The 14,741-nt window shown below is 37.3% G+C and overlaps 1 protein-coding gene and 1 long non-coding RNA gene across 2 annotated transcripts; one reads left to right on the top strand and one right to left on the bottom strand.

The window, feature by feature from the left end:
* The first annotated feature begins 6 nt into the window (after positions 1-6).
* LOC311092531 lies at positions 7-1,754 on the top strand. Its single transcript, XR_014608253.1, has 3 exons — positions 7-1,093; positions 1,251-1,521; positions 1,621-1,754. It is a non-coding gene; the product is annotated as an uncharacterized lncRNA (long non-coding RNA).
* A 46-nt stretch (positions 1,755-1,800) lies between these two features.
* On the bottom strand, positions 1,801-7,769 carry tgif2 (TGFB-induced factor homeobox 2; the record flags this gene model as incomplete). The annotated part of the gene is made up of 3 exons (XM_084129332.1): positions 7,198-7,769; positions 4,428-4,690; positions 1,801-2,670 (listed from the first exon to the last, which is right to left on the bottom strand). Exons 1-3 carry the CDS (start codon positions 7,214-7,216, stop codon positions 1,801-1,803), a joined length of 1,152 nt encoding a protein of 383 aa, XP_083985458.1. The 5' UTR covers positions 7,217-7,769.
* Between the last annotated feature and the right edge of the window lie 6,972 nt (positions 7,770-14,741).

Raw genomic sequence — 14,741 nt, 5'->3', positions numbered from 1 at the left:
AAATAGAGTATACAAAAAAATATAGATCGTACTGTTCCAGTAACTAACCGAATGGTCACAGTTTTGAGGGGTTAGTCAATTAGATCTGTAATATGACGACACTACAATATGACAGTCGGTTTCTCATATTCAGTTTCTTAAATACAGATGCACCTTATAGATTCCTCAACTCAGAAATAATTAAAAACTCCCTTTGTGTTGTCAGAGAGGTAACATTACATTGACTCGAACCCACGAGAAAGAAAAGTCAAGTGAAAACTACAATAAACAAACCTGAGACACACTGAAAACCAATGAGAAGTAACGTGTACAGTACTACAGAACATGACCTCTGACCTTTGCATTGACCTCACTGAGAAAAAACTAATCAGAATTATGGCACGTTCGTGAGCAAGAGTAAACTGAAATAATGTGAACCGCATCATAAAAAGGTTAAAATCATCATTACTATAAAGACTAATTTGACTATCTGTACATGTTCTCAGTTTCATGGAAACTACAAGCATAAAATCATAATCCATCTAGATACTCTAGTGTCCAAAAAGAGAGAAAGACTGAGGAAAATCGCTTATTTTCTAAATCAGATTTGTTAGTTCTCTAGATACATTCACAGATTATGAGCAGGAAAGCAACACTTCAGTTCATCTCTGAGAGGTACAAACAAGTTCATCTTGGAAATGCACAAAACTCCTTTAGTGTCAAAAAACACTTTCAGTCTAAAGTCACTCACTAACATTTTTATCCCTTCCTTCCCTCTACATTGTGTTAGAGACTTTATGAACATGCAAAACACTGTTAATGCCGATCATCTACTTGACCCAACCATACCATCAGACGAATACTCATCTCAGCTACAGCCCTACGCTCACGTTACACGAGAACTGAAGAAAATCAATGTCAGCTCTGCCTTTGAGACGCCCTCGCCTCCACATCTCGGACACACACACACACACGAGGCGCGAGCGATGATCTCTGCAGTACGATCAATTTCCCAACGACCGGCCGCAGCACAGACACACGTCACGCCAGACAGCTCTCGGAGACTATTCTGACTGGGACCGGATCTAAATGGTTCTGGCATAATGACGAAGAGGTAAAATGAGACTATAAAGTGCAGGAAATATGACAAAAACACACACACACCATGTGGCTTTCAGGCAAAATCAGAGCAAAGTATTAAATCTAAGAGAGCACATTTGGTTCCTAAACAGACCTTATTAAACACTGCATGCTGGTCTTTGCATTCACAGATCACAGAAAAGTAAAGCATGCTACGAGTGATAGTGGATATACTGATGCAAACAGGCAGGAGCAACTACATGTGGAGCGTCTTCATCCAAAACTATGCAAGGCCACTAACAAACGTTCAAACGAAAATCTATTGGCTGTTGTTGGTAAACCTGAGATGTACAGGTTTGCTGGTGTTTCTGCCACCTGGTCTCGAAGATCCCGGAGTCTGAAATGCTGGATTATTCTGGAAGAGGATTTTATGGATGTCCATAAACTTCATGTAGTTAAAAGGTAAGAGGTTTTGGTTTACAAAGAGTTTTAAAAATGTCTTAAAAATACATCCTGGTGTTCGTAGAGAAGCTTCACTCCTGACTCCACTTGTGTTTGTAGAGAAGCTTCACTCCTGAGTCCAATGAAGTGAACAACGGTGAAGAGGCTCTTTGAGTATCTAGCAATGATCTCGAAAGGCATGTACTAAAAGCACCCAGTTTTTTCCAACAAACTTACGACAAAAAATAGCGAACAAAAAGAGTTCAAAGTCAGTTGGTCTGCTTGAGTTTTCCGCACTGATCAGTTGACCGCTTCCGTGACCGTATTACGCACGTACTGAGAAACCCACGTGCTCGCAAGTGGCCCGGGTTGCCGGACGCTCCACATCCCAGAAGACGTAAAGCTAGCAGACTCTGTAACATTCTTGCCGAGGACATCGGAGACTCCGGCTGAGCTTAGGTCGACGGGAAGGCCTGGAAAAGAGCGGCTCATGACAGGAACTGATACTGGTAATATAGCGCTCTCCATCAAGCCCGGGGCAGCACTGGATTCGTCCCTTGAAGTCAAGATGGCCTCCGAATCACCATTCTGGACGAGCTCACTTTCACTCGAAGGTCCGTTCGCTTGCATTGCTTGCTCTTTCTGTCTGCAGTTTTCTTGCTCAGCCGCTCGTTGCAGGGCCGCGTCCACGAGAAGCTTCAGATCGCTGAAATCTTGCGCACACAGCTCCGGTGGGGTTGGAGGAGGTGTGTTGAACAGGACCCCACTCGGGCTCAACGCTCCCAGGGTCGGGACAGAGGTAGAAGCAAATGGGATCGTCGTCAGGTAATGATCTTCACTCCGAAAACCAGTTAGACCTTCTCGCCTCAGCAGACCGCGTGTGTCCAGTTGCATCAGAGCCTGAACGCCTCCATCTTGACTGCCGGACGACGACAAGCAACCGGCTCCGGCCAAAATCGCAGTCGCAGTGTTACCCAGAAGCCTCAAGTCCAATGTTGGGCCGGGGCAAATGACTGAGGGGCGGGTCGAGGAGGCGGGGCTTTCCGGGGAGGCGGATCTGTCGGTTTTGCTGGTGCGTCGTGACATTGTAAACTGAGTGGGGTCTTTGCCGTCTTTCCGGAGCAGGTCCGGCAGGAGCCGCCGACGGGCGTTTATGAACCAGTTACAGATCTAAAAACAAGATTAAAAAGAGTTTTAGAAACTTAAAATGCCATAAAGTTTAAATGCATAGATACTGCATACTTGTATATAGGGCGACAATCTCAACTGCTTGGTTCATCGCAAAACCTAAACTACAGCAGTTAACATTTGAAGTGGATCAAAACCTTTTTTTTTTTTAAATCAAAGTTATACATGAATTTTGAACAATAACCGTTCTTGTCTTAAGACAACTTTGATGAACTTTTTTTGATCCACTTCAAATGGACTACTGTACATTATTGCCCAGCTCTAATATGCTAAATACTACTATAAGGCATGAAGATATTATATTTTCTGTAAAGCTGCTTTGAAACAAATGTTAAAAGTGCTATATAAATAAATCTGACATGACAAAATGGTGAAGTTTAATTAGCATAACTCTTGAGTTTCTACACTTTCTGACCAATAATTTCCATAATTCTTTCCAGTCCTTTGTGATGACTGGATAAGGGTTTCAAAAACACACATTTTCATAAAACAAATAATAAAGTTTTCTAATCTAATCTAATCTAATCTAATAAAAACAACACTCAAACAGTCATTTCTAACAATGAAATACTTTAAAACTAACAAGAAACAGACTGTAGAAATTGTTATTTCCATGACCATTTATGATTTTATCAATTCCCAAGATTTTTCCAGGCCTGGAAAACACAAAATGCCCTGATATGTCCAGATTTTCTAGGAATGAATAGAGAGAAAAAGCATAATCTAAAACGAGATTGTAAAACTAATCCATATGAATTTTGCGGTGTAGGCAAAATTTTTGAAGCATTAAAGTGTCAGTTGTGTAGCCGTCTAATGGAGGGACAGAAATCTCTCAGATTTCATCAAAAAGTCTTACAGGTTTGGAGTGACATAAGGGCGAGTAATTAATGACAGAATTTTTATTTTTGAGTGAATTAACCCTTTAATATTTCTTGGTATAGGATCCATTTTTGGATCCTAACGCGGCGCCCCCTGTTGGCGAGGCAGTGAACCGCATGCTGTGTCAGACAGACAGCTGGCTCTAATGGAGACCAGAGGAAATATGCAGCACAGGCCTCGCCGCCCGCATTCCTGCGCTCTGACAACACCGCAGCTCTCGCTCAAGGACAAAACACAGCACAGACTGTGTGAGAACGTCTCAGTCTTTGAAGATTACAGCCCAACGTAAAAGTGAAGAGTGGATAAAAGACACACGCACACAAAAATACAATATTGGAAAGAGAATACTCCTCATACTCGTCTTGATGCTTAAATTGATGCTATTGACTTGGTCTGGTCCACTTTGCAACTTATTCTGGCAAAAATATGCTCTCTTAGACAGAAAGAGCACAACTGACATTCATCACCAAATGAATGGGTTTGTGCACTATATTTCTGAAGCCATGTGATAGCTGTGAGGAACAGACCCAAACTTAAGTCTAAATAAGCTTAAATTTAGGATTTTATGGTTATTGAGCTTTTTCTTTTGAGCTTGAAAGCTTCAGTTTCATTGCAATTGCATGGAAAACCGTCACATGGCTTTGAAACAACATGGAGGCAAGGAAGGCCAGGTTTCAAATGCATGTCTAAAATTTGATACTTTCATGGTAATTTTGCCTTTTGAGCTTGAAAATGGGAAATTATCATATTGGTTTGAAACAAAGGAAGATTTTCAGTTCTTAACTTTGTGATAATTTTGCATGCAAACTTGAAAGCTTCATTTTTGTGCTAATTGCATGGACAGCGTGTTTAGTGCTCACCTGCGACACGGACAGATGCGTCTGCCCAGACAGGCTCAGCTTCTCCTGCTCTGACGGATACGCGTTGAAGCGATGCTCGTACAGCCAGTCTCTCAGAACCTGAACCGCCTCTTTGGGGAGGTTTCCGCGCCGGCGCCGTTTGGCGGAGGAGCCGCTTCTCCTGCCGCTGGTGGACAGGTTGAGAGGATAACCGTCGTCTTCGCACGGGTCACTGTCCGACATGGCAGAAAACTCTGTGTCTCCGTTCTGATCCTCATCAAAAGCTGAGAAGATGAAGGCAACAGAACATTATTGGTCTCAAAGTAAAACAGCAGGAGTTAAACGGATTCAGTGCAGGTCACAAAGAGTTTACAATGCCCTTAAATACCAGAAACACCACTATGCAAAGTATGCACATTTTCTGTATGCAGATGATCCTTTGAATTTGGCAAAATGAACAGTACAAAAGAGAACAATGCATCCACTTCACTGGAACTATAACTAAGTCTTTTTTTGGCAAAACGAACACCTTGATTTCTGAGGAACAGAGAATCAGTCCTTATCTTGGGCCTGAATCGTCCCGGTCAGTCGTTTAAAAGCGTCCTGTGGATAAATCCGTGTGACTGCACTCAATTTACACTTCAAAAGACTATTGACTCTGAACGGCTCCTCCATTCACACCTTCAGCCTCGCAAACTGAGGGAATACAGCTTATCTGCGGCTCTACAGGTGGGCTCCACACTTTCACAATGAACATTATCATGAGAGCATTAGCTGCTGATTATTATGATAATCAATATGACCAGATAAAGCAGACAATAACAACAAGAATATTGCAGTTGACTCTGAACACGGACATAACACAAACAATATATAGTGTAAAATGCTGATGCCAAAACACTCATATTTGAATATTTAAATCACAAACATAATAACCCTGTAAAGTCTGAACCTGACATATGAAAACCATTTCTTGAAAATGAAGTTTTTTTGGGGTATCATATTTGATACTTCAGGTTTCAGATCAAACTTATAAGAAAAATCACCTCAATTTTATGCAGATGATGATATTTAAATGGCCAAAAAGATTAAATTCTGATGCTTGTAATGTTAACCAATGATATCTTATAACAAATATGTACATAACACAGATATTATAAATCTCAGTAAAACACTCTCTCTCTTTTATATATATAGATCCTGTATATCCTGTATCTTCATATATATATATATATCTATATATACATATACATATATCTATATCTATATATCTATCTATATATCTTCCAATAACGATATTTAAATGCTTAGTTTTATGATCAAATCTCTGTAGTTTTAAAACATAAGTTTTGAATTTGATCATCGGGCTTTTGAGGAAGTTTATTCGTTCATCTCTTAATCATTTTATTGCATTATAAAAACATTAGACAAGGCCAATAAACTCTGGACAAACACCTCAAATACTAATCTGAAGTTTCATGTTAAATTAATTCCTCAAATAAATCACTTTTAAATGAATTGTTACTAACAATTATGGTTACTTGCTATAAACAACAGCATTATAAGATCTCCTTGAAACAATGGAGGAACCTTCTGAATTCCTGACAGTGATGATAATACCCACAGATAAGTTTCCACAGTCTTACTGAGGTAACTCTCACAGTAAATGCCTAAATACTGTATTTTTGGCAGGAACGGCAGTCAGTGTGGTTATGGGAAAAGCACAGGCTCTCATTTACGTCTGATAGCAGCTAAACTCAGTTTCAGAGACACACATGAATCAGACACACTTCAGCAGCTCAAGAGTTTCTTTCTCCTGCTGAAACCTGAAGCCGGCCAAAGAACAGCTAAAAATGTGGGAGTTCCTGAGTTCCTCTTTAACAAAGCAGATTGTGTGTGTGTGTGTGTGTGTGAGAGAGTGTGTGTCTGTCTCTGGACATTCATGTTTCAGTCTGCAACTGTCTCCGTGTCACAGTTTTGCGTTTCATTTGCAGTAGTTTCAGTTTTTTCAAATAGCCTATTTGACAAAATGAAAACGTGCGTTTCTTGTGAAGGATGTGGATGAATAGTCAACCATTGAGCTGCATTATACAAACTGGGGGAAAATACATGTTAAAATACTAGCGGAATCAAATTTTGAAAAAACTGGCCCTCAGAATTTCACGTGTTTTCTTCAGGAAAAAATCAACCAAACTATTAGTTCATGGACTTAATCTAATATAAATGATTCATTGAACTCTATCAACGACGTCATTTCCGTCTTCCTGATTTTCGTATTGCATGTTGGTATTGAAAGGGATTAACGTTAGTAAATTTGCAGACCCAAACAATCACTAGGGCCCCAAACAAACAAATACTGATAAACAAAATCACCGAAATAACCCCTGCATCTTCAACGTCGTTTACGGCAACCCTCTCACTTTTAGAAAACGCTTGAATTTCACACGAAATACGAAGACGACCAAACAAAAGTGTGTTTGCAGACGCGAATAAACAAACGGCGCAGCAGACGCGCGAAAAAAACCAAACAAACAAACGCGCGGTGACGTCATCAGACCACAATGATACAATGTAACAAACGCGTGCGAGTCGATAACGCTGGAAAGATGGAAAAAGGCTCTTCAGAAATGAGTCCTAATGTATAAAAATGAAACGCTTGCATTATGAAAGGCGAGAATCAGAAGCACATCTGCGTCTCACGCGCTCAGACTGAAAATCACGCCACGATCACAGACCCCATTCAAACACACACACTCGACACGACACACACGCGCCTGGGAACGGAGCTCACCTCTTTTGTTGGGCTTCATCCTGGATGTTGGAAAATAAAACAGAATGTTGGAAAAAAAGAAAAGTTGCTGGTGTGGAAACGCGGGTCCTCGTCAAACGGAGAGTGTGTTCTTCTCACACTCACACACACACTCTCTCTCTTTCTCACACACACAGCTGTGTTAAGTTGAAGCTCCAGTAATCAATGAATCTGCTCATTAGGCATTAGTGTGTCATGAGGGAAATGATCCTGTTGACAAACATCCGTTTACCTGCAGCTCCACCAAACTCTCTCTCTCTCTCTCTCTCTCTCTCTCTCTCTCAATGACAGGATCTAGACCCCTCCTCCTCCACACTGCAAGGGGCCAATAAGGGCCCCACATCTGTGTGTCATCACACTTTCATTCAAAACTCACAATTCAAGCACTTGTGCGAGTTTATTTCATTAGCTATGTCTTAGATGTGCAGTTCGGATTATAGTTTTACATGTAATCATTTAGCAGATGTCTTCAGCAGTTTCTTGAAAATGCCATATCTTCCGATCTAATTGTGAACGGTAGACTGATTTTTTTTTTAATCTAACCTAAACTTTGTTGTTTTTATTAAAAGTTTGTTATTATTTTGTATGGATGTGGATGTGTATATATGTTTTCAAACAAATAAGTTGCTGTTATAAAGCTGTTTGTCTCTGTAAATCCTGTTTTGCATTGCATTATCTTCTAACACTGCAATATCTTATGCAGTATATGCTTTAGACACTTTATATGTGCACATTTACCATATTTATTACTATCTTAACTGGTTTAAGTTATTTTTTGCATTTATTTTTAATACTTTATTGAATGTCATTTTATTTTTTAATTAATAAAATATAATTTAAATTTTCTGACTTTTAAAAAATATATTTTTCAGCTATATAATGGTTTATAAAATATAAACAAAATTAAATATAAACTACATTAATCTATAATGTAATTAATATATAATTATTTAAAATGTTACTTTTTATGTAGTTGTTTTAAATAAAATATTTTATAATTTTGACTAGTTATGATTTTCTATTTTGTTTTCTCCCCATTTTTGGTTAGTATTACGTCTGCTGTAAGTGCAATTTAAATTCATTGTAATTTAGCATTTTTTTTTTTTGCTGTAATATTAATATTTAAAATTTCTATCCAATACTAGACTAGTAATCGCTGTACACTACTAATAATACAAATCTGTGCTATTTATATATGGAACATGTTTATTATAGATGAAGTTCTGAACCAAGATAACTTGAACTCTAATGTTCATATATATATATTTTTTTTTTTTTTTATTATTTTTTTATTATGGACCATTATGTTTCTGAATAACAAATTGCTTCTCAATAACAAAGTGTAACTTTGCCAACATTGTCTGAATAATAAGTGCCGTTGGATGAAAAGGGTCTTTCCATAAATGCCGGTTTTGCAGGAAACGGTTCAGTGTTTGTTTGCTTCCAGATCAGATTTGTGATGTGTTTCCTCGAGGCCTGTGGCAGATCTCACTCTTTCATATGCAGGAATGTGCAGAAAAACACCCGACATCATTCCCTTAAACTCCGAAAACAAGTGCTCATATTTCACAATCTGGGATTGTTTCCCATTTCAAACAGGAAATAATAATAATAATAAAAAAACTATAATATAATAATAATAATATATTTTTATTATCATGTACAATATATTTTACAATATTTTTTTATCATATATTTTTATTATTCCTATTAAATATATATGGATTATGAACTGACCATGAGTTGAACACCCTAATTAGATGCAGTATTTTGCATTCTTTTCATATATATATATGTATATATGTGTGTGTGTGTGTAAATATGTATATATTTGAACTCCTGGGGCCTGTACCATGAAGGTAGCTGAACAAACTCGGAGTTACAGGATTAGTTTTGAGTTGACAAAACCAAACCGATGCAATCAGGCTTTATTGGTACCATGATGCAGCTCATCAACTTTCTCTGTCAACTCAGGCTTTGATCCTTAAGCTATGATTACTCCACGCGCGCGTGCACATAAAAGAGTGACGTCGACACTGAACAACCAATCGCGGGTAGAGCGAGAGCGATATATTTTTCCGCGGAGGAGCAAGAGATATTCATTCAGAATTACGATGAATTTAAATATGTATTTCAAGCTTGAAACAATACGTTCTCTGCTGCCAAAGCAAGACAAGACTGTTGGAGAAAGATTGCTGATTGTTAATGCGTAAGTTAAACAAATACGTTCTACATTTATGTAAAATTATGTATGTATATATGTATGTGTAGCCTATGTGTAATATAGCCTATAGCCTATTTTTATAATATATAAAAAATGTGCATGTACGTACTAAGAAAGATTAATATTCATTGATTTTTAGATTTTTAGATGCAACCCCAACTCCAAATGTTCTTGGCAGCAGATAAAGACAAAATATAAAAATATAATTCAAAGTGGTGAGTATTTACCACAACCTTTTATTACATTTGTGAACATTTTATCACAAACACTTGTTTGCAGCAAACAGAAATAAAGAATTAAATTCAGAAAACCAGAATACACTGTGGCGGAGGAGTTTGCTCTGAGTAGGCAATAAGGGATGGACGATTATGGATGGGATTACAGGTGCTGTACAATCTGTCTGTGTGTTCTCAGACAGTTGCTGATGTGAATGCACTGGGCTTTTTATTATGGCAAACATTTGAATGTGTGGCATAAAAAAGGGACTGGCCCTTACACATCTCTTTTATTGTAGGATTTTTCACAACCTGCCCCAGAAACGGAGGCCTCTACCTCAATGGGCTTCAGAAGAAATGTGTAAGGATTTAAAACCCTTGACATAAATTACAGTCAGTCCTGTGTTTGTAGGAAGTCAAGGAACTTTTTGTGATTTTGATGAGCCTCCAGAAAACTTGTAATGATCATGTTTGTGGTGGAATTATTCAGGTGGAAACAGACTCGGTCAGGGCCCTGTACAAAAGGAGTCTAGACTGCACACTAAAGGAGACTTGAACTAGACTGCACACTAAAGGAGACTTGAACTAGACTGCACACTAAAGGAGCTGACTGTGAGCTGAGGAGGCTCCAAACAAAATCAAACAACTGGATAAAACTGATCTCAGTATATATATATATATATATATATATATATATATATATATATATATATATATATATATATATATATATATATATATATATATATATATATATATATATATATATATATATATATAAACTTATTTAACCAAGTAACACTTTAGTATGAATATTTATTAATGCAACTTTCTCTTGCTCTCTTTCTCCCTCCCATCCAACAAAACCAATAAAACAGTTTGAGACCTATCTGCAGTTTCAATGTGCTTTTATTAAGTGTAATATTGTATGGTGATTGCATCTACATCTGCACCAGCTGGGTGGTCAAGTGTGATCGGGTCAGTTTCATCGGGGAGAAGCTGGTTTTGTGGTGTTTCTCGCTCCTTTCTACTGGTGTGGCCCATGCAGCCACTATCTGTGATGCCCGCTCTGATGACTCTGAAGCGCTGAACACAGTTGAAATGTGCCTTTAGGATGCCAAAGGTCATCTCTATCTTCACTCTGGTTTTACTGAGGGCCACATTGAAGCAGTGCTGTGGCCCTGTCTGAGGGTCATGATGGGGTTATTGTGTAGGTTTTTCTAGCTCAGTTCAAATTAACGGTGTTTTGTACTGTACCAAATTTAACTTGATTTCCTCAAAGTGCTGACACAACACAGACTCATGGAAAATTTGTAAGACAAGCACTGGAGCTAGGCCATTTGGCATCCAAACTTGATCATATGTTCATGACCACAAGTCGTCTGCAGATGAAATGTTTAGTAGATCATTGTTATATCTGTTAAAGTTACTATTAATTTAAAGATTCATCTCACAGAAAATAATCATCTCACATATTCACATCATCTCTACCTGAACATTATGGCTGTGATAGGACTTCCTATTAACATAATCTGCCTCATGTTCCCTAGAGCAGTGGAGATTGGAGCAATAGACTGCATACATGTTGCAATGACTTGGGAATCCTATCATAAGATTATCAGAATAATAATAAAAAAGATTCAAAATAATTCTTAACATGTACATTTGTGAAATTTGCTTTTTGAGAAAAAAAAAAGTGTTCATGTGATGTCACCCTATCAATATATCTTACCGGCAATTTTATAAAAGCCCTCTTTTATGGACATGGTCGATAAATGTCCGGGGAACATTATTAATTAAACTTTTCATGTACTCCTTCAGAGCGAGGACCACCTTGCGAATGGTTCGACAAACATATGTTTTCCCCTAGCTTCTGTGCGTCAGCCACCGTGCAAGAATGTACCACTTGCAAAAAAAAAAAAATGCAACGCAATATTTGCGGTACAGTAAGTGCATGAATTCGACGTGTTAAATTCTTTATGTGCGGCTCAAGAAGTTCGCAAAGATAAGACATTCCTTCCGCGGAAAATCTGTATCTTTCATACAAGTAACTATCAGTTAAGGCAAGGGGATTTTGTCTGGCTAAAAACTCTTTCTCTACGAAGTGCTCGTCAAACAATTTGCGCTGAGATGTCCACCGGATTTGGAAGAAAAGGTGAAGTCATTGTAACAGACACTTGGAATAAGTTACGTCACCTAGGCCTATATGTTTCTTTGCTCTCAGCTGATTGGTCAAACTTCGGTCTGAGATCTTGAATCCAGAACATAACCTGCCCCGGAGCAGGTTAGCCGTGCAGCGTAAGATACCATGGCAACGAACACCGATTAAAGCCGAGCTACTTTCATAGTACCTAAAACCCAGGGTTGGCGGAAACTAAGCTGAAACATAGCTGGCTAGCCACCTAATCCGGCTTCATGGTACAGGCCCCTGGTCAGTTCATAATCCACGCTGAGAAAGAATAAAGAGTCATAAACACATTTGAACTTAACTCAGATTTACTGTATTTCTTACTAAACAAAAGACCCTGACATACACAGCCTAAACTTCATACAGCATTAGACATATTCAACAAATCCTAGTCAGTAAAATATGTGCTTGTTTCATAAAATATTGATTATCAATCTTTATAATAATAATAATAATAATAATCTTAAATCTTGTTGCTACAAACTCTTGCATTTAGATGATTTATTCTCTGCCGACCCCCATAAACACGGCTGAAGAGAGAGAGGGCCGATCGACGTCTCGTGACCTGTGTTTCACCACTTCATCACAGGTGTAGAAAACACTTCATCAGTGTCCGAGCAGCAAGAACAGAGAGGCTGTCAATCATCCGTTTCTATCTGTCAATCATCAGTTAATGTAATCCAGGAGAGTTGTGTCGTCGTCCTCAGGGAAGCCCACAAAATATGACGAGATCGCATGTGAACACACACAGTGAGACAATGGGAGAAATCAAACATCTGTGAAAGTCAGTCTCACACTGAAACACTGGACAGAGGACACACAGGCTGTCAGTGGACACATTCAACACATTCAACAGATTAATGATGCTTCCATAGAAAAAGATTGATCCGAGAAATAGAAATGATCATAAGGTGATATCTATAGAGTGAATATTAGAATAAAAATCAGACAAATGAGTTTGTAGTGTATTTTTGCACGTTGACGTCTGTGTGAAACATTCGTCTGTTTCCATCGGAGCCACTTCATCACACACACATCCGGTTCCTGAATCCCTGAACAGAACGGCGGTGTGTAGAGACGGATCGAGCGGATGTGGAGTGGACCGACCGGGACCGAGGATGCAAGCTCTACCGGAGGCATTCGGTGAACAATCGCTCATGAATAAAAACAATTCAAGGAAATGATGTAAACAATGAAATAAAATAGAAAACAGAATAAAAAAGAAGAGAATAGAACAGAATACAATGAAATAATATAATAAACAGAATGAAAATAAATTGAACAGAATAAAATAAAATAAAACAAAACAGAATAAAAAGGAGAGAATAAAACAGAATAAAAAAAGGAAAAAAAAGAATACAACAGAATAAAATAAAATAGAATAAAAAACAAATAAACAGAATGAAATAAAGTAGAATAAAATAATAAAAAGAAGAGAATAGAACAGAATAAAAGAAAACAATAAAAAAAATAAAAATAAAAAAAAGAATAAATAGAACAGAATAAAAGAAAAGAAAATAATAAACAGAATGAAATAAACTGAAACAGAATAAAATAAAACAGAATAAAAAAAGAATACAACAGAATAAAATAAAATAGAATAAAAAAACAAATAAACAATGAAATAAAATAGAATAAAACAATAAAAAGAAGAAAATAGAACAGAATAAAAGAAAACAATAAACAGAATAAAATATGAATAAGCTACCCACCATTTTTTGGGGGAAAATTCTTATTTAATTTTTTCCAGTTTGCATTACTATAATAATGCATTTGAATGTTTACTTTTAATTCATTTTGTACGCCTCATTATTTTCAACATTAATTCTCATTCCTCTAATGCTGTTTTTTCCCTGCAAAATCACAGTAATAAAATAAATACAAAAAATTGTAATTAAAGTTTGTAAATTTATTTAAAGGTAGTACAAAAATACTACCATGACATATAAATGCCGTTAAATACAGAATATATATAGTACTTATTTAAATCCTACTTATGCTTCACGGCAGTACCTTTGTGCTAGCTATGCTCATTTAACTGGGGAAATACTGTAAAATATTAATTTCCCACAAGACTCGTGTTCCTGTACATCTGATATCAAACTCGAGTTCACTAAACAAAGGATTTAAGTATTGAAATAATCATGCATCATTCATGATCCTGGTCCATTATCCCGGATGAACTGGTTTTCAGACGTTTAAACGTTTAGGCGTCAACGACTCGACTGACGAAGAGATGTTCGCACACCGTCAAACACAATAGGAGCCAATCACTGTTAGCGGCTGATCTGGGGTCATTGCTGGGCTTCGGCTCACTGAATGCAGAGCTGCGAATGGAGGATCATCTCAGTTCATGAGCGCGGGAGGAAAGATAATCAATAGTTTGGGGTCAGCATGATTTTATGACAGTAACAACATTTATAATGTTACAAAAGATTCTCTTTCAAATTAATGCAGTTTCTATTTATCAAATCCTGATAAACTGTTTTGAACATTGATAATAATCAGAAATGTTTCTTGAGCAGAAAATCATCATATTAGAATGATTTCTGAAGGATCATGTGACTCTGAAGACTGGAGTAATGATGCTGAAAATTCACAGGAATTAATTATATTTTAACATATATTACAGCTATTTTAAACTGTAATCATATTTCACAATTTAAGAAGAGACTTTCTTTCAAAAACATTAAAAATCTTACTGACCCCGAACTTTTGGTAGTGTGCGGAAAGAGTTTTGAAAAGTGCAGTTTGTAACGAACAAATACGATGGCAGAACATAATAAGCTCAGGATAATGAATATACAGTGCTATGCATAAGTTTAGTCACCCATGCTAAAGTTGACTAAATAGAGGAATAAAAAATCATCTTTTGGAAATTGAACTTAATGACTTAATT

This window comes from Abramis brama (genome assembly GCF_963993115.1).
Source record: "Abramis brama genome assembly, chromosome: 11".
NCBI classification, from domain to species: domain Eukaryota; kingdom Metazoa; phylum Chordata; class Actinopteri; order Cypriniformes; family Leuciscidae; genus Abramis; species Abramis brama.
This window is presented reverse-complemented; position numbering and strand designations above follow the sequence as displayed.